We start from the raw sequence: 27757 nt of genomic DNA on the forward strand, positions 1-27757 counted from the left end.
TCAGACATAGAGTCAGACAAACAAGCAGACTGAAGTGGGAAACTGAACAACCAATTACAGGCTGCAGTAAACCTGCCAACAAGTATACAGATGGATCAGTGCAGTGAAGAAAGGCAACAGTGCATAAAGCATAAAAGTGCAGCTATGCACACTGTGACACAATGTTTTCCTGGTCTTGATCCAAATCAGTGTCGGTAGCAGACATAGATTTAATGTGTGAAGGGCGCAGAATTAAGCATGTAACAATCCACACATACGTACAAACATATATAATGCAGGTAAAAATGAATATAAATATGAGTGTTAAAAATAGGCTGCAAACATAATTTTTTTTTAACTGTGTTTAACCATAGTCTGTCACAGTGAGGGATTAATATGATTAAATACAAATGCAGCATCTGGAATAATATGAAACAGAATTTCATCCCTGATTTCCTACAACACAACCTCCTTATTCACCCATTCATTGGATGCTATTTCTTACTTTTAGAAGGCACCCGCAGGTTGGCCATGACAACCAGCATAGAGTCTGCCTGGACCCGGAATACATAGCTGGTCACATTTTCGTAATCCAAAGGTTTAGCTATGGAGATGACACCGGTCCTGTTGTTCACCTGAAAATGACCTAGACACAAACAATATCAGAGCACATGAGGTGAGTGGACATAAGACAAAACTAGGAGATAAGTATGGATGAACGCACTGAATACTGGACATACAGTAGTGTTCTGATCAGAGCTATATGGCTCGGCTTTGTTTGCACTCTTGGCACAACACATCTCCGGGTCAATATTGGTAAAACGTGACTCTGCATGTATTACAACTGACTGCAGTTATACTCCCTCACAGGCTCTTTAATCTTGGTCCTTCAGTGTGAAGCTCAATGGGGCCTTTTTAGCACCCTTCACACAAAGAACCTGCAACAATGGTGAGTTAAATTATCCAGATGCTAACACAGTTGTACATCTTGACACATGTGCTGTAAAGAAAAAGAGTGAATAAAACACAGCAGTTGTAATCACAAAAGAACCTTCATGAATTCTCATGGAGGCTGCCTTAACAGCGTCTTTAAAACAAATGTTGAGTGTAAGCACAGACAAATAAAAATCTAAAATCACAGGAATACATTTGGCTATGTAAAAAGGCCATGCTTCAAAATTCAGAATGCTTTTGATTTTCCTGAGAATATTACTGCAAGGGGTCTGGAGGTAGAAATAGAGCCCTCTCGTTAGGTCTCGAGCCTGCGATTTCCACGAGGAAAAGTGACTCGAGCTCAGGGGTCCATGTGAGGTGCATGGTGGGAAGGAGTTACTGACTGACAGCTTCCTACTGCACTCTTTGCTCTCTCCAGCGCAGAGCTAGCGTCTCCGACTTTTGTCCTAAACGCCTGAGCTAACCTCACACCTGTCTTGTGCTCTCTCTCGCTCTCTCCCAGGGTGAAATGATGCTCTTCAGACTTCATTTCAGTGTGAAAAGCAGTCTAGAGCGGCAAGTATGTCAAAACATTCTACTTCCAGACAAAGACGGGACAAACCCTACGGCTATGACGTGCAGCTTGCAATTTTCAAATTAAGTATTTAAGAATTGGTTTCTGTACCTTTTGCTGTTAGTAAAAGCACAAATTACAATAAAAGTTTTGTTATAAAATATATAAAATATGGTTTGTGGACATCTGCAGTCTGCAGTCTGGACAAAAGGCTTGAAGTTGACAAGTTGACAAAAAATGTGTTTGCTTTATGTAGAAAAATAAACGAAAAATAGGACCAAGAGGGCTTTGTCGCACTAACTCAGCGCCTACTATATAATTTCAGTGAGTGTGTTTTTAGGAGTGTTGGTTAACAACATTTTGTACTTTGAAAAAAGACTTAATTGTATATGATCTGTAGCAGATACTCTACCTCGTTCATTTCCTGCCACAATGGAGTAGAAGATGGTTTGATTGACAGCAGCAGCTAGAATAGTCCCCACCGGTGTGCCAAATGGAGCCAGCTCACTAACCAGAGGAAACCTGGAAAAACATAGAACACAAATCATAACTCAGCCATCAATAGAGATGCATATTTCACAGATACAGTATACAAATAGTCAAGATGAATACAAAGGTTGTCATATAAGCTACAGTATATCTATGTACAGTTTAAGAAAGAATACAATGTTTGGAATAAAAACAATATGACTCATAAATAAATAATTCAGAACTGCTTGGACTGGTGCCATATCTTCCCACATATTCATTCAACAATAACCACGCAGTGAGTCGGATAAGAACACTCAGAAGGTGAGTGCTGGCTTTGTATCTGAGTGTGGAGGTAAGGCCATGAAGCACAGCTCTCATTTCTCAGCTCAGCCTTTTGCCGTCAACTATGGTCAAGAGCTTTGGGTAGTGACCGCAAGAATGAGATTGAAGATTAAAGCAGCTGAGATGAGGTCTCTCTGGTCTTACTCGACTTGATAATGCGAGTAGTTCAGCGGTTCAAGAAAACCTTTGTATTGAGCCGCTGCTCCTTTGTGTTGAAGGGAACCATCTGAGCTCGTTTGAGCTCTTAGCGAGGATACCCCTCGACAACTTTCTGACGGGCGGGTTTCGGAAACAACCCACTGGGAGGAGACACCAGGACAGACCCTGCATATTATGGAAGAATTCGATCTTTCAGCTTTCCCGGAGAGCGCTGGGGTTTTCACCAGGAGGGAGCTGGAGGAAGTTGTCGGTGTAACGCATGTTTAGGCTGCTCTGCTTATGCATTCGTGGCTTAAACCCTGACCAGGTCAAGCTGCTTAATTAAACATGGAATTGACAGAAATATATTGATACACACATAAAAATGTCAATTCAACAATACATTTTTAATTGCTTGTCTATTTATTAATTCAACTGTTTTGAATATAATGTTCTTCCACGTAGACTATTTTATAATCAAACAAAAAACAAATATCCAAGCAAAATATTCGATTCGTTAATGCAGCACGAATTATTCTGTGAAACAATTTGAGCGTTTTTTTCACTGATAAGTGAGACTTTGTAACAGCTAATGACTATACTTGAGTATTAGGCGTAATAGTGGGTAATCATCTCCAGCATGATTGTCACCACTCTCCACAGGAATAACTGCTGCCATAAATGGCAGGGAACCCTGTCTTGGCGGGGTGTCAGCACGGGCAGATTTAAGATGATAATGTCATCTCACTGTGACTTACGATACTACTTTCTCACTTATACTCTCGTCTCTGCGTACGAGGTGTGTACTCGTTTGTGCACGCATGGTGGTACGGTTTCTTTTGCAGTTTTCATTTAAAGTTTGATTATTATTCACAGCAGCAGGAAGAAATCGGTGACATCGTCGTGGGAGTAATATTCACAGCATAATCTGTGACAGTCAGATTCTATTATACAGTCAACGTCAGTGTTATGGGGTATTTTTGGGAGAAGACTATTTTGGCAGTTTGTGTTATTAACATAGACTGGAGGCGATTAGATGCCTCCGGTCCATATTTATACTGTAACATTGTATTTAATGCTTCGACTTCTCGAGTCTTTGCTGACCCCTCAGCTGCAACACATTTTACTTCGTGAATAATGAAATTGTCCAAAGAACAAAAACGCGGTCAGGCAAAATTTCTCCATCAGGGTTAATTGTTATTTTATATATAAATGCAGCTGTGGGAGGTTTCACAAGGGCGATTGAAACAATTTCCGAAGGGTGAAGAGGAAGAGAGGGACGAGCTTCATTCGCACAGAAGCAGAGCATTTGCAGAAAGATATGCAGGTGTCAAGGCAATAAATGACACCGTCTTCACGGGAGGACAGTTGGCACGTATAACAGTCACTTTAGAATATGTGTTTACCTCTCTCAAAGGCAAACACAGGTGCAAACGGAAGTTCTTGAAGGACATTTGAGTAAAAAAAGATCCGTTTATCCATCTTAAGAACGGCGCTTACCGTCTCTCTCGAGACAAACATTCCCCAAGGAAATTTTGGGTTGAGAATAATTCTGGAAGAATCGAGTTATTCTCCTGGACAGTGGGTGATATAACCATCCTTGGAGGTAATGTTGTTGAGAGTGTGCTGCAGTGAACCTAATGTGCTCCTAAAGCATTTCACGAAACATACAGTGCCTTTATTGACGTGTGAATAATGTGTTGTTTGGATAATACCAAATTACTTCTGATCAATTTCCCTCTAGGTGTACTGTTGGGTCTGTAACCGAATAATTGCTGTCTCTGTGGCATTAAGGAACATTAAGCCATTTAATGTGGAAGCCAGGAAGTTTCAACCACATGTGTAGCATGTCTGAAGCCTGAAGCAGGGTTCTCTGCTCAACCCATTCTTGGCAGTTATTGCAGCCAGAAAAACAAATTTGGGCCTCAGTGTGACGCTTGAGTTAAGCTGAGGTGGAGGCAAGCACCAACCACTCCAGCTGAGCTTTATAGGTTGAAAGACCCTCGAAACAAATACCCCCGAAAACACTTATTTTTGAGCCTTGCTGTGTTATAAATAGCCACTTTCAAAATCACCACCAGATATGGCAGACAACAAGAAAATATGATCGATTTGGTCGTACGATTGCTCCCAGCCCATTTGCAGAAAAGTAAATTGCTCTTTTCAATCTGATTAACATCACCTGTTCTTGAGGAGGTTTGCACTCATGAGATTTGGACATTAGCATACTCAATGACTCCAGATTACTATATAGGGTGAGAGGAGCAGAACAAGTCAGCCATTCACAAAAAAAGGTGTCACTCAAAAAAGATAAGAACTTTACAACTTCAGCAGACGAAATACAGCATGGGTCGTGAATAGATTGACATGAAGTTAGACGCGGCTCTCTAAAGCAAAGCAGTCCATCATTAAAGGAAGTCAAGGGGATGTGACAATCACAGAGAGAGATTCCAGATTATTACACAATAGGTGATTCCTAAAAGAACAGTGGATACTAGAAGATTGTTGAAATTGGTGAATGTCACTAATTCTCATGGACGTGCCCCTTAGGAACAAATCTGTTTGGACAAGTAGTTCTTGCATGAGGCCCTATGCCTTTCTACAGAGATTCTGGGCCTTTTCCAAAATATTTCATTTTCTTGGAGCAATCTGCTCTGGCGGTTGCAGCTTTGGTAAAACTGTAGTCTGGAGGAAGGCTGTGTAACCTGTGCTCACCCACTCATTATGTTCTTTGAGTGAGTGGGCTAGGAACTTCTGTGTGAAGCCAGCACTGGGCTGCGTGATGTGATTGCCAGGAAGAGGCAGAGCTGACATCTTATCACTTCCCTACAAAGTAGCTCTGCCTGAGGGTTGTAAGCTGCTGAGAAATGCAGAGGGCGGTGTAAAGGCGTATGATGTGTGCAGATTAGTATTAAGGGGTCGCATGAACACAGAAAGGTTGGATACAGTAGATATTGGTAGATAGACAGACAGAAGAGCAGACGAAAATAAAAATAGACAGATGTGTCTATAGTAGGCACACACAATGTCAAAGAGGAACAACAATCTAAATAGCTGCTTGTGCACAAGCACTCCAATAACATCTGATAATTAAATGGAGGGCGTTATGAGGTGGCAGACATACTGAGACTTGAAGATACCGGAGAAGGTAAATAAATTGTGTATTCAAGAGTCAAGTGGTGGGCGAATTCAAAGACTCAACTATGCATTATGCAATACCATGTACTACTGAGCGGGGCCAAAGACACTTTTCATTTCTTTAATATTCCGATGAGGAAAAATCCCATCCGAGAGAGAGGGGGGGGGGGGGGGGGAGAGAGGGGGAGATAAAGAGAAGGGAAAGATGCTGATATGTCTACACGCAGCAGCAGAGAGTCTTGGTGTCAACATGAGAGAAGGTGGATGACATGCCACTGAGAAGCGCGGGCGGCACACAGGTGCCAGCGAGCATTCTGCCCCAGGGCCAATGGCTGAGTGATGCTTACGAGACAAGGCAGAGGCGTAGAAACCTTATCGTGCACCGCAGGGGCCTCTGTTACCGCGTTGACTCTCTTTCTACCTTGCTTTCCCCTCTCTATGCACGGATTGCATCACAGAGTGTACGAGCGCCGATGGACACGAGGGGAGATACAAGGAGTGACCTTCGCTGTGCTCAAGTCTCTGATTAATTCAGTGTTCATCTGGTGAATGTGTGGATCCAGTGCTGGATAAAGGTCTTGAACAACAACAAAGACGGATATCAGTCATTTAACTTTAATGTGCACGCAAGCAAACATTATACACATCGGGCGGATGTGGATGCCCATATACATACGTATATATGCACTTGCAAATGTGTTGCAGCACATTTCTGCCTGACTACTGATGGTGGTATTGCATGGCACATTTCGTTCAGCAATTATGAATCAGCCTAATTCATTGACTGTTAGAGGGCGATATGTGCTTGAGAGTTTGTTAGCTCGCTGTTATGTCACCCTGGTGTTAACTTGTTTGTTCCTGCCTGGAAGCATATTGGGAGAGTGACAAACAGACTCCTCTGATTTAAAACAAATTACACATAAGGGATGCATTTCAGCGCCTCCTCGAACATAAGCAGACAAAAATGAAAAACATTGCTGAGTCCAGAACTCATGTTCTCTATAAAAATCACTTAGTCTCTTTAAAAAAATCACATTTCTAAGTGATTTTGACAGCAAAGGCAAAGTCGGCTTAGTCACACAGCATGATGTACATAAGAACCAGCCTTTTAACCTTAATCTTATTACGGGTTTTCAAAATTCATGATCTTATATAACAGAAACAATGACTGGCTCATTACTAAAGTATTGCATTTTAATCACAACATCCCAGTTCCAGATGTTAGAAACTGTATTTTATTGTACAAATCTAAGCCAGCAACTGTAAATACTGTATCGTGTGTGTCATTTCAAAAATGCATAACTGTTCTTTGAGAAAAACATTGGTTTCTTACCATGCAACCGAGTCTTTAACATATTTATGTGCTAAATGTCAATCCTTGCCCAGCATTACACTTCAGTGAACGCATTTTCCTTTTTTCCCAGGACTGCAGTCCATTCAAATCAAAGTTCACGCTGAGATAAACCGTCACCCATTTCCTGTAATGTTATCCTAATGTTTGAGCTGTGGTATTAAAGATTATAGGTTATGTTGGCAAGAGGAGAAATGGAGAAAGGTAAACGGGGAAACAGAGATAAAAATAGCTATTACAATATTCTGAAACCACTCAAGATATTCGAAAGGTTTTGGAAAATAGTGCAGGGTCTAACAGCCAGCCTCTTGGTACTGCCATTGTGGATAAAAAAACACCCAACTGTGAAAGCAACATCCACAATGGCCCAGCGGGATAAAGGTTACTGCATCAGCCTGTTAGAAAGTACAGATTCAATTGCATTAATACTTCTTAAAGGATGCATAAGCACACATCCTCCACAAGAGATCTGCCCACTCAAATACAAAACTGCTACTGAAGAAAAAAAAAATAATCCATGTACATTATAATACAGGGTAAAGTGTGATGGTAGATAAAAGGTCCTACTGCATTCTGGGGGATTGTATGGAAAGCTGTTTATATGATGCATATGTGTTTGTACACCATCAGAGTGCAGGGCATGGGCAGGGTACACGTAAACGATTACAGAAAGGTTAGATACAGTAGATACTGATCGGTAGATATATGTGACACTGTTTTCAGTGTCACATATATTTGTGTTTTGCATAACAAGTGTAAATTTGCTGTTCGAGCTCCCTAGCACTGAACAGCTTATTCTAAGTATCAAAGCCCTGCAGCTTTCAAACACAACATTATCCCTAGCTACTTACATTCCAGACTATCATTACACGTTTTATCTATGCCAATCGAGGCTTCCTCAAATTCTTAAAATTCTGTACAAATGAACAATTCATCACCTCCTCCAGCAAATGCTCTCTCAGTTGTAAATTAACTTCAACACGAGCAGATATTAGCGCATAATGTTTATGAGCTGCTGACTCGCTGGCTGAGAGGATTTTGCACACAATTAAAACGCTCTGGTTCTCACAAACATCTCAGAAATCCACCACCTCTGACATGAAACAATGCAAGTCTTCACATTAAACCACTGTGTTCTATGAAACAAGAAAAATAAATGTTTACAACCCCTCGTCTGGTCATGTTCCTCCCTGAGCTATTCCTCTGATCACTTATCTTGCCACACCAGACCCACAGCTTCTTTTGTATTCACACTGAGCCCTTTTTCTGAGGTCCATGAGAAATAAAGGGGGCTTCAATCAAAAATATCTTCCGGAGGGCAAGATGGAAAACGTAAGCAAAGCTGGAGAAACAACATTTACTGTGCAGCCAGACAGTGGTACACCGTGTGCCAGCTTAGCAATGTGAGCCCACGGGACATGACTTCACATATCATCCACTGGGTCATTTAGCACACGAGAGGAGACCTGGCCGTCAAATGTCTGGATGCTGGTGAATGCATGTGTTGTCCAAACTGGCCCGGCCATTGAGGCTTGCAAAGTGATATACACGGTGCCATATAGGTACCGATGCCATCCTGCGTGTTTTACTGTCAAATTACTGCTCCTGCACAGATGATCTATTCCACCACACCAACACCAGGAGGCCCGGCCCACAGAAATCATGTCTTCAAGATTGCAGAGAAGGTCTTGTTACTGGATTTAAATACTGTGCATTGACAACATAATACCAAATCCATTACATTTTGGTTGACTCACATTGAGTGATGGACTCTTCGACTTCCAAATGATTCGGGGACAAGTCAGATAGAGTCGAGCTTTCAGAAAGAAATTGAGTAATTATTACTGGTGTGTCGGGAATGATGATAATTCCAATATGACATGAATGTGCCATTATGTGAATGGGTTGAACTGTTTCATTTTACCTTTACTGGTTTATTAGGTGATGTCCATAGTAGTCATTTACAAAAGAGATACAAACGTAAGTCATAACTATTTGTCATATCATTTCAAATATAAATTCTGATCTTAAATCACTCACAGCAAAGAAATATTGTTATTTTGCCATGTTACCTATTAAATGTGTGTTGAGGAAAATGATGCGTTTGTCCTGAACATTGGAATTTGTGTAAATAAAACCCTTGACTTGCACTTGTCTCTCACATTTACGCTGTTGTATTGCTTTCCTCCCTTGTTCTGTTCAATTAGGTGGCAGGTCAACAGAGGGCAATGGGGCATGGCCCCACCTTGAGCCACACAAAAAAAAAAAAAAATTTTTTAAAAAGCTTACACAACATCTCATGCAGTAACGTCCAACTTCACCACCACTCTCAGTAATATTGGATAATGTAGCTGCTCAGCTTTCTAGCAGGAAATAGCCATTCAGACCAAATACAAACACTATAATTAGTCAGCAGCATGCACTGGATTAGATCGTTTGCATCCACACATACTGTTTATACTTACTGATAATTATCCGGGAAGTTAGCCTTTAATAATAGGTCATCTTGCTTTTCTTCCCTGGCATTCTGCACCGACCTTTAGCTGAGACATGTGGGATGCGTGCTAGGAGTGTGACTTGGCGGCTGTTCGACAGCAAAGTGATGCTTGCCTACTTAGCAGAGACAAGTGAAAGGTCAGTACACTCTTGATGCTTAGAGGTTCAAGACTCAGGGAAGCAGATTCAAACCTGTGGCTGAAAATCAATCATGCCCTTCAGAAGTATGAGAGCGCTCCACACCTTATAGCAGAAGAGGAAGGATGGGACGATAGATGGATGGATGAATAGAAAGAAATAAGAGAGGGCTGAGGTTTGCTTTTATCAATGTATGTTTGCAGTGAGGCATGACGGCAGTGTGTGGGAGAGCACGCTGTATAGGGTTTACAGCGAACCCTTTTAATGCCTGGCAATGAGCATAAACGAGTAGGCTGTGAGCACCTCCATCACTTGTGTGTACGTCTGGCAGGACAACAGTTCCAAGAAGGCAGCCAATAAAAGAGCTGTATGCTATGAAAGCATGGCATCTGCCTAATTATGGGAGAATTGTAGCCGTGTCTGAATTAGAAATGATATGGATGGATTTGTTTTCTCTCAAAATGATGAATGCTATTTTCCTCCACATCTCAGGAAGAATTGATGGAGGGGACAGAGTTCAGTTTCTTCCTTTTATATCCTCTAAAATGAGAAGCAGTTTTTTTCCTTGACGTTAATTTGGCAATTAATTGCTTTTTGATAAGAGGCCAATGGCTGTGGAGTCCAGTGCGGCTGGTATTTCAAGCCACATGACATGTCTACTTCAAGTACTTCAGGTGCAGCCATTTGTGAGGCGGACCGCTGAGAACATTAAATCAATGGTCACACCGCGGTCATACAATTTACACCGGCAGTCTCCATGGTCTGTAAACATCAAGGAACTGCAGGAAAGAGACGTGTTGTATAATATTCCACAGTTTGAGCTATTACCACCGACATTCACAATAATGGCCGGAGTAAGAATGGCTAATGGAGAAATAGGAAAAGGCAACGTTGAGAAAAGTCGCCTCTCCATTACATACAAAATGCACCTTTAAGAGTGCCGGCTGCAACCAAGACAATGTTCGATTTATGTGCTTGCAGATGGATGTATGGCGGAGCAAACAAAATGCCTCCGCAGTCTTTTTAGCATGCAGTCACTAATTTGAGTAATTAGTGGGGGGGCAAGCATATAGTGACATCATGTTGTTGATTGTAGTAATACTCCATGTTGACACTGTTTACTATGCAGTACAACTTGAGCCTTGCTCAATAATAGGCTGTGGTGCTCTTCTCAGATTTGACAGACTGCATGACAACGTGACTGGTATGGCATAACATCTGCTGTCTGCGACTACAGTGAACTAAATAATGGCGTGACATTTCACTCCCAAATGATATCCTCTTCAATCACTACAAAGACCAACTTTTGAAATGTTTTACGAGGGCAAAAGCAAAGAATCGTTTGGGCCAAAATAGGTTAATCTCTAGAGCAAAACACATATCAGGCGAGGACTTTATATGAAGGAATGCACGCATCCAAGTGTCTGCACAGGCACACTGAATCACACAGAAAGAAATTCACCCTCTCGCTGAGAGGGTGAATTTGAAAGGCTACTGACTGTACAGTGAGGAGAGAAGAAAAGGGAAGACAAAGTGTGAGAGAAACTGACAGAGAGAGGTATAAGCTGAGAGGAGGCTTGGGGGGGATGAAAGGAACAGGCGAGCAAAATGACATGCTCAGGAGCAGTGAGGCAAAAGTCTCATGTGATTTCGAGCAGATTTAGAAGGGGAAGTGCTGCGGGGAGATAAGCAGCATGGAAAACTGCTCAGACCACAGGTTTGTAACACCGAGGCCAGTGAAGTGGCCTCAGTACAAGAGAGGGGAATTCACATAGTGTGCCCATGTTAGATAGCAGCTTAGCCCTCCTAATCTCCAGCCAAACACGCAGGGGAAAAAATACATATTCATTCCCTTCCCATGTGCCCAGTGCTAAAGACCTCCCCAAAGGGTTGAGTCCGTGAGTACCGTATAAATGAGCCGTTCTCAGTGCTTTAATCATACCCCCCCCCCCCCCCCCCCGCCCCTTCAACATTTTTGGAGGTGGTAGGGCTGCTGTAGGATGCAGCTAAAGTAGTCACTTAAAGGGCCAGTTCACCCAAAAATCAAGACTACATATTTGTATGACTCTTATCTGTTTTGCTGTCTCTCAATCTGGATCGTTTTGGTGTAAGTTGCCATTTTTGGATATATCTATGGCCCTCGGCTTGTGGGGGCTAAAAGCGCCAAAACGACATTTGAAAAGTTTCATGAAGGAACTATGCTTAAAAAAGACAGTTCCTTCATGAAACTGCTCGAAAGAAGGTGAATTATCTTGAGTAACCAAGTCATTGGAAAGAGACATTGCTGTTGAGTTTTTCAAATGCATTTTTGTGACATTTAGTCCCATTATATTTGAAAGAAGGCATGGATCTAAGGGTAAACTGTACCTTTAATTTCTCCCTTTATGCATCAAATAATGACATCACATCACTAATACTGCACAGGCCAGACAAGGTACATTTATTTGAAAATAAATTTGAAAATCTTTTCACAAGCACATTTTTTAAGACACGAAGGCTTTAAGACAAGATATAAAAAACACAAGTCAATAGAAAAAGACAGTCGAAAAAACAAAACAAAGATAGGATTTAAAAAAAAGAGTATGCAAAATAAAATAGAAGCTAAAAATAAGATTCAAATAAATAAGTAAAATCAAATCAAACAGTAGAATACACATTGCAGTGCAGTGCAAGGAATGGAAAAGTCCGAATTTAAAAGAACTGAGAGAGAAAAAGTTTTCTGGGTGTTTGTTCCAGATATGTGGTGCATACAAACTGAATGCTGCTTTTCCGTGTTTAGTTTTAGCCAACCATCCGAGAGGTCGCTCATGAAACCGAAGTTGACTCAATAAGAACTGCTGCACTGTTTTCTTGGTCTTGCCAAGTTTCAGTTAAAAACAAGGCCAAGACGGTGCTCGGTTATTAGATCATGAGCTAAACATGTCTGCAAAACACCTGCTGTTTAATAAAGATACATTTTGTATAGTGGTGTCGTAAAAGCATTATTTTGAAAATGTATTTTTTTGAGACAGGGCTGAAGACAAGACTGTGTGACAAGGAATTGGTATCAGACATCTACAGTGTTTATGAGAAATAGAAAAGTAAAAACAACAACAAAATAATAAAGAATGATGATGACAGTTATAACACAGATACTTTGCAAAAGTGTTGCCAAAGTTGCAGCAGATTTTGTAGCTATCAAGATGATGTTAAGGCTCTAAAAAACCAGAGAATCTCTCCCAATACGGTGTAGCCACAAGGATTATGTTAAAGATAATTTCAGAGAGGCTGTGAAACTCTAAACATATCATTTGTATTTCCACAGAAACAACACAAGGTGTTTTGCTCAAAACCTTTTTGAAAAGCAAGGGGCAACATGTTGCTACAGTAGCAACTGCGGTATAAGCCATTTATTTTAGCCAACAACGACTAGGAGCCCCTCATTTCCCTCTGACAGATGGAGGGGACCGACCATAAAGCAGGAGCAGAAATCATTAAGTCAGCCAAAGCCCTGCTGAGTTGTTTTAATTGTGTGCTCTGGAGCTGTAGGCATAGCTTACCTGATTGCTGCCATAACTAACTGCCTGTACGGAGACAGACGAGATCTTCTGTGGACGTTTAGAGAGTGATTTGTGCTCAGAAGGTTCCTCAGGGAGAAGACGATGGGGAGAGATAGAGAGGCGAGGAACGAGGAGACAGATCATCGCAGAGCGAGCAGATTGGACGCTCTCTGCTGGAGAGAGCCTTGTCCAGCGGGAGAGGCTTGCGCACCTGCTTAATGCTTTCATGGCTCACAATTTACAGCAGAACTGCCACAGCGTGTGGTTGGCACTGTCAATGTGACACCTTACAAAGGTCTGTGCCTTTGGTCCCGACCCTCTGTGTGTGTGTGTCAGACAGAGCACTCATTCAAAGTCTTAATCAATGGCCTTTCAGCGGCTGTGCCGCTGTGCCCGCGTATCAATCACTGAATAAAGCTGAGCAGCGGGAGAACGTGAGCGCACACACAAAGTGCTGGATTACAAAGGATGTAGGCAATGCACACAAACTCATCTGTATTAGGAAATACACAAGTACTGACACAAACAGGCACACAGTCACGGAAGTAAGTGAGATGGGCAGAAAGGCATACTAGTGCACAAACAAAGATACGCACACCTCGCTTGATGTGTTGACAAGTTGGCCAGGCCTTACATTCCCTGTCTTATGCATATCAAATTCTGTTTTAGAGTATAGTCTGCCAAGACTCCCTACTTTGACTGACATGCAACTTAGGAAAACAATCCGCTTTAAACAAGCTTTACTTTAAGCTCCCAAGAACTGCTTTGTGTCAGGCAACTTTGCCATCAGACCTTGAAGCTTCTCAGTCTGGCTCGAGTCTCCTGAACACTGCAGACAGGTACCTATACCGCAGCGTTACAAAATCGACAGCACGGTTAGTGCTAGCATTCGCTCATCGTGGAGGATTTTTCAAAGCAGCTTCAGCTGGAGAGTGTTAATAATCCATGTTTATCTTGAATTATAAATGACATCTTGCTTGGCCTCCTCCTGAGTCACAATACCATCAGTACAGACAAACTCCACCGAGCCCTCGCCCGGTACAGCCGTATATCGCATGTGTAGCAGCCAGTCATCTCAGAGCACTGCAGATTATGTTCCCTCATCCTGCATCTCTCTCTCTCTCTCTTCCAGTTCATCAGTCTAAACACTTAATCTTGTCAAATGAGACTCTTAATAGACTCAGAGGCTTTACCCTCGGAGAGAAACAAATGTGGTTTACAGCAGTGACGATCTGCAGCATCTACCCCGAAGCTCTTATGCATATTTATACTCATAACTCATGAATCATGCACGGAAAAGACAGCGCGATAAAGACGGAGACACAGAATCAAAACCGGGGCCTCTTTATTCGGGAAGCGCAATAATGCCCAGATAGCTATCGTTGTCACAAAACAATAAATGTATGACGAATAGTCACTTCACAGCCATTTGCGGCAGTTCAAGTGAGAACATATAATTTACCTTGAGATAAAATAATAGAATAACAAGCTGAATGGAAGATGTGACATAAATGTGTGTTTTTTTTTAAGATTCTTTGTCCACCACTTACTCCAGCCTTTTTTCACAACCGCTCCCTGCCGGGTGCTACAGCCTAAGCTGCTCTTTGATGTGTGAATTTACAGGCAGAGGCAGCTGCATCAACAGTGTGTCAAGGAGACGTACCTGTAGTCCTCCTGGGTGAAGATCGGGATGCGGGAAGGCTGAAGAACGGTGATCTCCACCGAAGTGCCGTTGGACTTCACAGGCTCTCCATCATCATAGGCTATCACAAACAACTGCAGTGGGCAGGAGAGAGCACATAAACAACACACACACACATGCACATGCAATCACACAATTATTATTGTTCTTTACCATACTACTACTCACGACACAAATAATAACCTTTTTGAGGTTGGCAGGCATTTTTGCTCGACATGTTTGGAATCCTAATAAAAACAGACTGGCAAAATATGATCTGGCGAGCAGCCTGCAAAGCTCCCAGAGAGCCAGTGTGAACGTATTGATCTACATTCATAGGCTGTGGAGAATGGCGCCTGGGGGGGGGATGCAGGGGGAGCGAGGCGGCAGAGAGCGGGAGATAGGCGGAAAAAGAATAAACACAGATAAATGTTTAAAGAAAAACAGAGGAGGACAAAAAGAGGACAGAGGTGTCCAGACAAGATTGGAGCGCAAGCAACACATCTGCTATTGTCCCAAAGCACCAGATCCACTGCAAAATAGCCTTTATGTGAGCACTCGGGAGGGAATTTGTTTGATCGATAAAAAAACCTCAATATTACAGACACACGAGAAGCAATGACATGATCACTGAGACAATTCAGTAATAATGCCTGTTCTCCGATTTTAAAAAGGCAATGTGCAAATTTCTGACCCGCTGATCTTCAGTGCAACTTTTAGTCCCCTAAAACATGCAGGCAGAGCACTTAACATCAATCAGGAGAACAAGAAAGCATCCATGCTGTAAATAACTTCTCGTGTTTGTGATACAGGATGAGATTTTAATGATGACTATCATTATGATAGCGTTCATCAATCATCAATTATACTTACTAGAGCCCCCATAAGATCCCCATCATCATTATTGGCTCAAGTCAAATGTTGAAAGCTTATATACTGTAGCTATTTTATACATACTCACGACATTTTTAACGACAGTTTAACATTTTCCTTTTTATATAAGTCCAACACACCGACATTACAATGGGCAGCAGATAATCACCACCACTCACCTTGAAGGTGACACTGGGCTCTTCATTGAGGTTGACCTTAGTGATGACTCGTCCAGTTACCTCTTCCACATCAAAGATGCTCCCGCTGTACGGCGACCTGTCCAGGTCCACTCTGTAGCGGACAAAACTTGCCGGAGTACCCTGGAGGAAGGAGAAAGAAGAACATGAACCACATCAAGCCACTTATCTGGTACCCACCTTCACATTTTCAAATGAAGCTGTGAAGATGGAAGACAGTGTGTCAAAGTAATTGGGTTCTGTAGAATGTATTAAAGCCATGAGGGAGTAGCAATATTGTTTGCTTAGAAATACTCTCTTGAATAATCTCATCACACAAATTCCATGTGTATGTATGTATGTATGTATATTTATAGATATGTATCCGACAATTAGAAAAACTTAAACATAAAGAGCTGAAGTGGTTAAAGTAAGAAAAGGTTGCTCTTCTCTCTATGTAACCTGAAAAACCACCCGAATGTCTTACTGGTCTCTCTCCACATCAGGCCGTCGACTGTATTCTCACAGTTATTCATTGATTCAGACCTCTTCCCTTTCATCTTGGAATAAAAACCTTCTCCATTAAACCCACCCCTCTTGTCTCCAGAGTAACACACTTACATTCATTCGCGAGAGCCTGTACTTTAGTATGACCCTTTGATTAAGATTAATCACAGTTCCTGATTAGTAATCGCATCTAAAATTCATGTCATCTCTTTGGGCCTCTTCTTTTTGAGATTTTGCCCCCTTGCTGAAACTGATTTGGCTCCCCTGGGACGAGGTAAGAACCATTTGGCTAAAGAGAGAGGTAAGTCCTGCAGTAAATGGATCCCTTGGGAGGCTTACTCACACAAATGCGTCTCTAAGAGGTTACAAAACTATCCGAGTGAATTCACTAAGGGGATTCTCAGAAAAAAAAGGGCCTCATCTCTAAAAGCTCTTCAACTTGTTTTTTCCAACATTTCATGGAGAAAATGTCAGGACAAAAAAAAGAAAACACCTCCCACAGAAGAGTGGAATACAGTGACTTCAGTAGCAAGACTTTTACAGTGACGGCAGCAGATAAAGTTAAAAGTACTTTGCTCAAAGAATTAACATATTGTATCGTCAACTTAGTAGCAGCAGCAGCAGCGAACCTCCTTTTATTGTTTCTCCCATTTGTATCGTTAGAATATCGGGACCAAAAGCAAACCAGTAAATAAACAAAAATGAGACAATTTCCCTCACTCATAATACAACACCATTCAAAACTGTGTCTCGTCGTTACAGTGACATCTCAGTCTGTCTCTGTCGACAGACATTTGCAGCTACACAGACAACTTTCTTGTCTGGCATTTAACTCACCGACTCTGAATGTTTCATGTCCACCGCTGAGTGACCTCACTGCTTTATTAACTTTGCAGATGAGCAACAAAAAAAATGTAGATATACTGTTCGTAGTACTTTGGCATCAAAATGATTCCTCCTTGTTGCAACATAGAACCCAATTCTCTTTAGTATAGAACAGCTGGTTCACGAATTCAAGAACAAGCTCAGAAGCATGAAGAAGCACCGACTGATGCGTCAGAGAAAAACAACGTAAAAACAAGGATTGAGCAAGCTGAGAGTGAAAAACACAAAGTCAACACATTCATACAACTTAATATGGTTGGGTTGTGAAACAGTTATGCGCTATACAAAACAAGGAGGGATGCAATGTACTAGAATAGTGAAGAAATGTGAATCTCTATAACAGGGAACGTTCTCTGCTGTGATGCACAATGCCGTAGAGAAAACAACAACTTTCAAATTCAGTCACAAATAACAAACTCTACAAATCTTGTGCTGAAGAATCAAGCTTTCTTCCTGGAACATTTGTCTTCATGGTGATCTCCTCTCTCATTCACAGTGTTATTAAACATGGAGGCTATTGGTTTGAGTGGCACTGCCCAAAACACACTTTTTAAAAACCATTAGAATAACTCCCAAGGCGCAGGGGGATAGATATTGTGCCCTCTTTTCAAAATAGAAGGAATGGTCACTACATCATTATAACCTTCAGACAAAAGCAAGCACTCAACTAAGCCCTGTTCAACTATGAGATGTCTATGACAGGCATCCTGTCAATAAAATGCTTTGAGCTCCCAAATCCAGGTCAATATAGGTTAGTCAGGTCCTGTTAGAAAATCGAATGCCTCTGTCTGTCAAGCCATTTCACAGAGTCATTCACTCGCTGCCACTGTGCTCATGATAACGTGTTGATTTCCTCTTGTCACATGATCTCCTGATGGGTTTCCATGAACAAAAAAACACCTGTCCTCATTGCACTTCATAGCCTGATGAAGACTTGAGTCAAAATGTGTTTTCCCGTTGTCAATGAAAACGTACAATCAGAGATCTTCAGATGCTTTCAGATTACCCACCAATACCATGGACTTCATTTAAAGTGAGCCGGACAGTCATTGGTTTTTATTCTTACTCGACGACTTGCCTCTTCCTTGAAGAGAAACCAATTTTTACTTCAACCACACCAACACCCAGTTTCTTGACCCAGCACAGCACGCTCTATTCTTTCTTCAGAATCAGTGAATCGGGGCTTAGTCTGGCGAGTCGCTACGTTCTGCTGCTCCGGATAGTGGGCCTTTTTATAGTCAGGATGTCACAGAGATTGAGTAATACATTTTCATTCACCATCGAAAAAAGGCAATGACATCATTGTCAAAGAGTCTTTGTTCAACATGGATTCATTATAAATCACTGAGGCACACAGGCCTCTTACCTGGATCTAAGAAAAGGACAATACATTTGAATTACATGCTACCGCACTTTTCGACAACTGGACAGAGGAAATTATGCCCAGAGGTTTAAGAATCAGCTTCCCTCCTTTGGTAGGGACAATCCAGACTTTAAAAACAAATGGAAGACAATCCTGAACAAATGTTCACTGGATTTGATGCGTTTAATCAAGGTAGCTAAAAAGACTCAGGGCGGAACTACGTAATCACGGAAAGTAAAACTCCGCGAAGATATCCCTTTAACCTCCAATCCCACTGAAATGATGGAATACAAACTTAAAGCGATGGAAGATACTTATTTTGAAAACAAATGGATCACAGTGACTTCCTTCTGCCTCCAAACCCTAGTTTGCCTTCAAATATGAACAACATCTGAACACTAGGCAGGCCCATCATAATATCATTGATACCATCACTGATCCAGCGTCAAAATACATTCACTCTCTCATCAAACCAGTCACCAGCTCTCTGGAAGCATATCTCCAGGACATCACGTGTTAAAACGTTTGAGGAGTTACAGCGCATTGACGATGCATACTAAGTCACTATAGTGTGGAGTCTCTGTCGACAAACAAAGACTATTTGACAGCCTCGATGCTTCATCACTGTTTACAACAGAGACCAAATGTGAACTCTTCCCACAGACTTTATTGTGAAGTTCATAAACTAGACTTTACAGACAGGTGAGGGGCACAGCCGTGTGTAAGGCAAGGCAAGGCAAGGCAAGTTCATTTGTATAGCACATTTCAACAACAAGGTAATTCAAAGTGCTTCACATAAAACCATTAAAAGCATCAAAACATAAGGCAAAAGAAAAGGAGATTTCAAAAACAATTAAGAACATTCTTTAAAACATGTAAGAAATAAAATGCAGTCGTAAAATGCAGAAATGCAGGAAATTGATTCATATATTCATTGAACGTGGTTCAATTAAAGGCAGCAGCAAACAGAAAAGTCTTCAATCTTGATTTAAATGAGCTGAGGGTCTCAGCAGACCTGCAGCTTTTTGTACTCTATCTATTGGGAACTTTGGAAAGACAGGCACATATACAGCCAGGCCAATCTTTTCAAAGACAACTTCAAGTGGAACAGGATATATGTTGGTGATCTTTTTTGTTATTCTTGTACCTCATATACCTTAACACCACTAACCCCAACATCAAATGCAGTTTGTAATACACATTTTTTGGACATTTTTTGTTGATCGTCACCATCTTGAAGGTGGATAGTTACCACACGAAATGCCTCATATCAAATTAAGCATATGGCCAGTAATCAAAGGCTGAGAGGGATGTGAGATATAATGAGAATGATTTTTGAACACAAAGCCAAAGACATGTATCACCGATTTGAACATAGGGCTTCCAACAAAAAGGGCCTCGATCAAGCTTTCACCGGAGCCAAATCTTTAGACAGGATCCATCATCTGAACAAGAGACCCCGTTAGCAACACCTCTCAGAATCTACGTCACCACACAGTACAGCAACATGGCCTACCATATAAAAAAAACATCATTACATCACTACAAACTGGTAGATTTTTCTCAGTGACCCCAGCCTTTATTAAGTGATTCTGAATTTCTTAATTTGTAATTCAATATCTCGTTTTGGCCAGCAGAATTGTGCTTGTTAAAGTACATGTTTACACTTATTGTGGCACAATTACTCTTCTGCATTGTGTTCCTTGGTTTTGCAGATTCCATAAAAAAGGAAAAAAGGATCTTCGCAGCTCCAGCCCCACGAGAACCTGCTCAGATATAGTGGTGTGAAGGAGTCTGAGGAAACATGAAGCTGTCTGAGGCAACTGATAGACGACTCATTCAAGCGAAGACCCATTACAACATATACACACAGCACTAGCTCTAATGAGAGCATCGAAAACATCTTTAAAACGCATCGTATTAAATGCTATGGCTGAAATTACCTGATGTTCCGAGAGCACAGCATGTGCTGTGACCTTAGAAACAGATGGAGTCAACATGCTCTGTGTGCTTTGAAATTGAACCACCAATGTGCTCTACATTGCATGTTTTGAATATAAAGTTAAAGTGTGACGTGTGTTTTTTTTATACTCACTGGTGGGTCTCGGTCCTCAGCAAAAACCGTTGTGATGACGGTTCCTTTCTCTGCATTGGGCGCCACCAAGCCCTTATACAGATCTTGGGTGAAGATGGGGGAGAAGTCATTCATGTCCTAAAAACAAAAAGAGATTCCATGAAAGTAGGTGTATCAGTGTTGGTGATATTTTGTAACCTTGGTTACATTGCAGTTGTGTGACATTATTAAGTCAGCAAAGAACACAATGTTCAGCTACACTGCGGATTAACAGGCGATAGAGAACGGGCAGGACAGATATTCTTTCGGTGACGGATCAGATTTGGCATTTATAGGGTCAAACACAGTTATCAAAGTATTCTTCTACTACTTTTGCTGATGCTGTCTGCATGCAGGAAAGAGTAATATTGTAGCAGTGCAGATTTTGCAGCTGCTGCTTTGTTTGATGTCAGCTAACACTTCAAGCAAGTTATTGTGGATTCAGGCAAAAATTCCCACTGCAGCAATTCACCGTGCCCCAGGCTTTGTCCATGTACTGTAAGAACTGTGTCTGAGCTGAATGTGCCCATACGATATACTGTTTACTGTAATCACACCAATACAGATGAAAAAAATCAATCCTTATTGTAAATTAAAAAAATTAAAAAATTACACAATACATTGTAGCTGGCTGATTCAAACTAAAACATCGATGCAAATTCAACCATTTTTAACAAGGCCTGTGTTAATTAATGTGTTGGTAAATTATCACGACATTTGATTACATTTTGACAAAATACTGCTGCTGCTGCTGTGAAATTGAATTATTCATAATAATGATTTATTATATTGGGTTTGGTTTATTTTTTACTGATATACACATTCCACTTCATAATACCTGACGAGACATGAAAGCTGTTAATTGTGTTTAAAGAACAGTGTGTAGGATTTCGGGGGATATATTAGCAGAAATGGAATATACTATTCATAACTATGTTTCCATTGGTGTATGTATACTCAGCTGAAACTACTAATCTTTGTGTTTCTGTTACCTTAGAATGAACCCTTTATATCTACACAGAGAGCTGGTCTTCTTCACGGAGTCTGCGGCGTTGCACCACCATTTTTCTACAGCAGCCCAAACCAAACATTGGCCCTAGGAAGACCCTTTCATATTTCAAGATAACCAGAAGGCCACCGAAGGTCTCTGTTACCACCACTTTTAATCACCTTTTCCATGTAAATAATGCACAGCAGAAGTCTACCATTTTATCAGCCCGCAATGGAATCTTGTTAACTGTGCCACCCGTTGCTTTGCTTTGTGAGAAGGAAGTAAGCCGCTGTCAGGAATAGATTAGTTCTGCGGTAAAACTGCTGGAGCATGATCTTCCTTTCTCTTGACTTTTCTCTTTTTTCGTGCACTGTTTTGAATGAGCCATGGGCCTCAAAATATAAACTCAGTGGTGGAGGACAGCCTCACTATGATCTATACACAGGTTGAGTGTTTCCGAGCAGAAAATCTATGATCCAGCTCTTACTTTGAACAACAAAGCTTGATCATCGCACACACACACACACACACACACACACACACACACACACACACACACACACACACACACACACACACACACACACACACACACACACACACACACACACACACACACACACACACACACACACACACACACACAAAGTGTCTTTTTCCCATTTCTAAAGTACAAGAATAGAAGAAAAGGTTTGGGAGAATCATTCGGAAGAAAGAGACAGACAAGACACTCAATCCATCACTGCAAGGCATCCGACCAAAGAGACAACAACAAAACAATACAAGGGGAAATCAAACACAAACGACTTCAAATAACCCTCTGGAGGTGTTATATGAGGAAGGAAATGGAATCAGTTGATCAGCTCCAACTCTAGTCCCCGAGAAGCCTGCGTGAATCCATTAGGCTCATTCGGATTCATGTCTACCATTTTCAAATAGCAGACATGGATTTGATATCAGTGGCTGCAATGCCTTATCATATCAAACACAGAACCTGGGTGACAGCACAAACACTGCAACAAAGCTTGTCCTTATCAGAGGACAAACTCACTCCACAGGTTGGCAGTTCATGTAGCGAGCCTGCCTAAATAAACTTGGATGCTTCCCATTCAGTGTGATATAGAACTCTGGACCTCTGGAGCTTGTCCAGAAAGCTGCAGCTCGCCTGGTGTTCAAGCACCTCGAGTTCTCCCACACAACTTCCCTTCTCCGTTCTCTACACTGGCTACCCACTGGCTACCTGTAAGAGCTCGCATCCAGTTTAAGACTCTGGTGCTAGCCTACAGGGCAGTGAAAGGAACCGCTCCTTCCTATCTCCAGGCCATGGTCAAGCCCTACAGCCCCGCCTGACCTCTTCGCTCTGCTACCTCGGGGCGACTGGTTGCCCCGTCGCTCAGAGGTCCCTGCGGCCGATCGACCCGGTCGTGGCTTTTTTCTGTCCTGGCCCCTCAGTGGTGGAATGAACTGACAGCAGAGTCGCTGCCCATCTTTCGGCGCAGGCTGAAAACTCACCTCTTCAAGAACTACTACCCCGAGCCTTCCACTTAGCACTTTTTGTATTCATATTAGTTTGTTGCATTTATTGTATTACTTTGTTTCTGCATTGTACTTTTGCTCTGGTTTATGCTCTTAGATGCTTGTTTAAAAAAGGAGATGCACTTTTGACTTCTGGTGACGAGTAGTTCTCTTGAATACCTAGGTTGACTACACTTATTGTAAGTCGCTTTGGATAAAAGCGTCTGCTAAATGACTGTAATGTACTGTAATATAAAGCGTAATTCTGCAGACTTTGCGATGACTGAATTCACACGCATAGATGAACGTGAACGCACACATTTTGAAGCGCAGAATTACCCACAGAGCAAAAACACACACCCATTAACACACACACAAATGCGCACGCGTACACACATGAATAGTAGCACAACATAAGGCGTCTCCTTTCGTTGGGATTCAGCCGTTAATCTCTTTAAAGGTTGTAAGGAGAATTCAAGCTCCTGAAAAAGCTGACATAATTGCTGTCACAAAGCTAATGAGTCGTTCAGCTCGGAATAGCACTGTGTGCGAAGCTGAAACACCTATCCATCAAATTCTCTTTGTCCTAATAATGTTACCAGGACAAGCAGGTTGGGAGGCCAAAATATGTTTTACAAAGGAAATGCATTCAGCTTTCACACTGAATGGAGTAAAACTGAATTTGATATTACAAAAGGAGCACAGGTGCAGCTCTGTACAGTATGTCTCAAATCCGATTTCGGACTATGGCTTAGACGAGATACTATTACTGTAAAACTCTGCTAATGAGTCACCACATATTCACTGCCAGTGCTGCTGCTGCGCCTCAGGGACAATGAGGATGGCTGGAAGGAGAATAGATCACCAAGAGGTTGTGGTGGACTGACCACGGGGGGGGGGGGGGCTCTTACCGTGATGCGGACCGTGACGGTGGCCTTCCCTGGGGGCATGACCCCTCCTTGGTCGACAGCTTCCACCTGGAAAGTGATAGAGGCCCCCATGCCCATACCAGCCAGGTCCTCGAAGTCCAGGGTCTGCAGCACAGCTAACTCCCCAGTGACAGGGTTCAGAGAAAACAGCTGCCTGGCCGACTCCGTCTTGATCCGATACGTGACATTGGAAAAGAGGTCTGAGTCAACCGCCTGTGAGAAGCAAGAGAAGGATGAGTGAGAAAACAAGTTACAGTACATTTGTGGAGAAAAAGTGGGGTGATGGGAAGAGAGAGGACATATATTTTCTAAATTTCGACATACATATATATATAGAAGCACTGTGGCTGTGGAAATGAATATTCATATTTCTATTTGAATTATGCGTTTTTATGCTGCAGTGGTTACTTACATCAATCATTAATAGGTTCTGATTAAATTAAACCAGTAAGGGGAGATAAAATTGGTCCTCATTGCATAAAATCACACCTCTAAGTAGATATCAAATGCAAAGGCTACTGTAATAGAAAATGATAAGATGCAGTATATGGCTGCTGGAACACATGTTGTTTGGATACGCCCACGTGCACAAACTGTATTCATTGACACACAACAAAAGGATAGAATAATCTCAGGTATAAGCATTAGGTTTCAAGCTACCGAACTCATCCACTTTCTTTTTATATCCATCTCACTTTTGCTCTTTAGGCGTCTTGCCAGCCAGCCCCGTCCGTTTAGAGTTGAGGTGACGTTGTCTCGGGGATTAATGGTGTCACAGTGCCACTATCATTCACACCCCTCGCCCCCTGCTAACTTACCCTGTCCGGGAAATGTCACTCACAATATGCCAGCAATTACTCGCAACTCCGCTCTGTTTGCACTGCATGCACACGGTTTCCTTACACTTCACTTCAGTGCAAACGCGTGAGCAAGTTGAAACATTTGTTTCAAAATGTGTGTAGTATTATATTCATGTGTTATATTCATTTATTATATTCATTATATTCAGGGACAGATGGCAAAGGCTGGTTCTGACTTAAATAATCTAGCTTTAACTCTTATTCAGTTTGAGTCTAAAAATGGCCAAAGAGCCGTCATGGCATGAGAAAAAAATAGTTTCTCTCTGTGTATGTAAGGGGGTGTCCTGTATGTTTCTGTCACTGTTAATGTTTCTGCCTGGAAACGTTTGACATTTAAACACTTGAAAGATGCTAAAAGCCAGTTACTACATCTGTTGTTTAAAGCACTTATGCTACTTTACATAAATGGAGAGACAGACGACATTTCAGGAAAGAGAGAGAAAAAACGTTGGCAATAAACACATGCACATAAGTACGTACGCTTAGCTTTAGGACCAGAGTTCCCACTGGGCTGTTCTCAGGTACGTTAACCACATAAGTTTGCTGGGAGAAGGCTGGGCTGTTGTCATCGATATCCGTGATCTGGACTGAGACGGTCAAGGTGGACCGCCGTGGATCCACTGCCCCGTCCGAGGCCTCTACCACCAGGTCATATTGGCTCCTAAGCTCCCGGTCAAGAGGCACTCTTGTGTAGATGCTACCGTTAGCACCAATTATAAACAAGTCTGGATGATTCACGATCCGGTACTGCACCTGTCCATTAACCCCTGCATCTGGATCTGTGGCCTGGGGAGAAAGAAAAAAGATATAATGATATAAATATACTTATTTTTGTTAACTCAGTGTAGGCCTGTAGAAAGAAACTTTTCCCCTTCAATAGTAATATCTGGGGCAAGTGTGTTTGACTTCGCTTAGGGGATCTGATGGGTGACAGTATAGATTTTTCAACCAATTACCATTTAATTCTGCCAAGCTCCCAAAGCAAGTAAGTGAACTACAAAGATTGTAATTCATTGGTCTGTGCCAACGCAAACTGAACCGAGACACGGCCTGAAATATAGCCTGAGTAATCAGATGGAAGCATAATAGTCGGCTAATGTTGCATTGGCCATTATTTTACAGTGGACTTCGAGACCGCATGTGTTGGAAGAAATGTGAGTTAGTGGGCTTCCTGAATGAAACGTCAATGAAACATCATCAATAAACCCCGTTTTACCTCCTGATGCCGCTGAAATAAACTGACAACCTGCGGAAAACACTAAGAACCCATTTGCATACATCAATAACAGCATTGTGTTATTCCCATCGGACAAAAACACATTTAAAAACTGAAATGCAAAGCTATTTAAGCAAATAGCCAGTGTGCGTGTGATGCGATCCATTACATGATCCATTAGGGCCTGGCTTCATCTTAACGCCTTACGTATTTACAGATAAAATATATTTAGGAAAGGCTAAAATAAGTTATCTGCTTCACAAATATTCATTTCTGTGTGGATATGACAGACAATCATTATGCCTCGTGTTCATGTTTATATGTGTGTGTGTGTGTGTGTGTGTTCATTATCCAACTGTCCCCTGTGTGGTGGTAATTCTTTGTTATAATTAAATAGAGACAGAGAGGGGAAGGGGGAGGGGAAAAAAGGCCGTGAGATGAAGCCATATTTCATCTGTCTGTTTGGCAATATTTTATCAACCTCAGTGCAAGTAAGGACAAGGCAGCACAAAGAGGGGAACAAAGAGGAACAGTGGAGGAGGGAGGAGGATACGCATAACCCCAATTTGTTTTACATGGAACGCCTGACAAAGATTCAAAGCCGAGGCTAAAAACTGAACCTCAGCATTAAGCCTTTGCACAGACCAAAGCACATTGTGTCAATATGTGCACACGGATCACTACTTCTCTAAAGTGAGTACATAACAAACATTCACACTGCTCCTTGCCTTGTAAGGGGTGTAATCCAATTAATTCACAGGCACTAACATCAATAAACAAATCTTCATATTTCCATAGCCTCCAAAGGACAATATGCTGTATGTATTATAGAGGTCTGTGCAGGGCAGGCCAGGTCCTACACCACCTGCAGCAGATGTTGGAAGACATAACAAACATGGGTGGTCATGTTGTTGGCCTTGGTGGAGATCGTAAAGCCTTTGTTTGTTTGCCCAAATTATTATCAAAAAATGATTTGGTATTTTCTGACTATTTTGCTCTAAATCATCGCTCACCGTCTTCCTCACACTGTGACAGCGTGTGTGGGAATGTTTTTCATAGTTTTTCAATCCGACCGCCTTTAGTGATCAGTAACTGGTACTTTGGATTGTGAGCTGATGGGAGAGCTCTTACATCTATTGTGGAAGTGGAGGAATATCCTTCAGATGTGGGTGATTGCAGCACAAGAAGCAGCTTGAACAGGTGGCTGCAGTCTTAAAAAAAAATAAAACAAGCCCACATGCACCGTATTTTTGAAACATAGAATTAAGCTGCCAGCCTCACAAAACCAAACCAAAGGGTGTGATAAGTGTATGTGCCATAACCAAGTGAAATGCATCAAATCAATGCTTGCAAAAAGTCATTTGATCATGGAATCTGCTTGTAAAACAAATAAATGGCATTATTTTCAATTAGCAACAATTCCACATGACGCTGCCATGATGTGTCTGACACGAATGCTAATCGATTTTTCCTCCGGTCATCTGCATGCTCAGATTACGGCTCCCCGCTGTGAGCAAACAGAATGAGCTCGTACGGTTTAGGATTTGTC

General features: G+C 41.8%; 1 protein-coding gene across 1 annotated transcript in view; it reads right to left on the reverse strand.

The window, feature by feature from the left end:
* LOC306785940 (protocadherin-15-like) overlaps positions 1-27757 on the reverse strand; it is a gene marked incomplete at both ends in the record, with an annotated part of 133896 nt that overhangs the window by 32183 nt on the left and 73956 nt on the right. Inside the window, 7 exons of the mRNA XM_079280524.1 lie at positions 485-625; positions 1899-2008; positions 14763-14875; positions 15833-15973; positions 20680-20796; positions 24115-24345; positions 25473-25778. Of these exons, the coding sequence (XP_079136650.1) occupies positions 485-625; positions 1899-2008; positions 14763-14875; positions 15833-15973; positions 20680-20796; positions 24115-24345; positions 25473-25778 (1159 nt within the window). The remainder of the gene's footprint in view (positions 1-484; positions 626-1898; positions 2009-14762; positions 14876-15832; positions 15974-20679; positions 20797-24114; positions 24346-25472; positions 25779-27757) is intronic.

The sequence above is a fragment of the Melanostigma gelatinosum genome (genome assembly GCF_949748355.1).
Source record: "Melanostigma gelatinosum genome assembly, chromosome: 12".
Lineage (NCBI taxonomy): Eukaryota > Metazoa > Chordata > Actinopteri > Perciformes > Zoarcidae > Melanostigma > Melanostigma gelatinosum.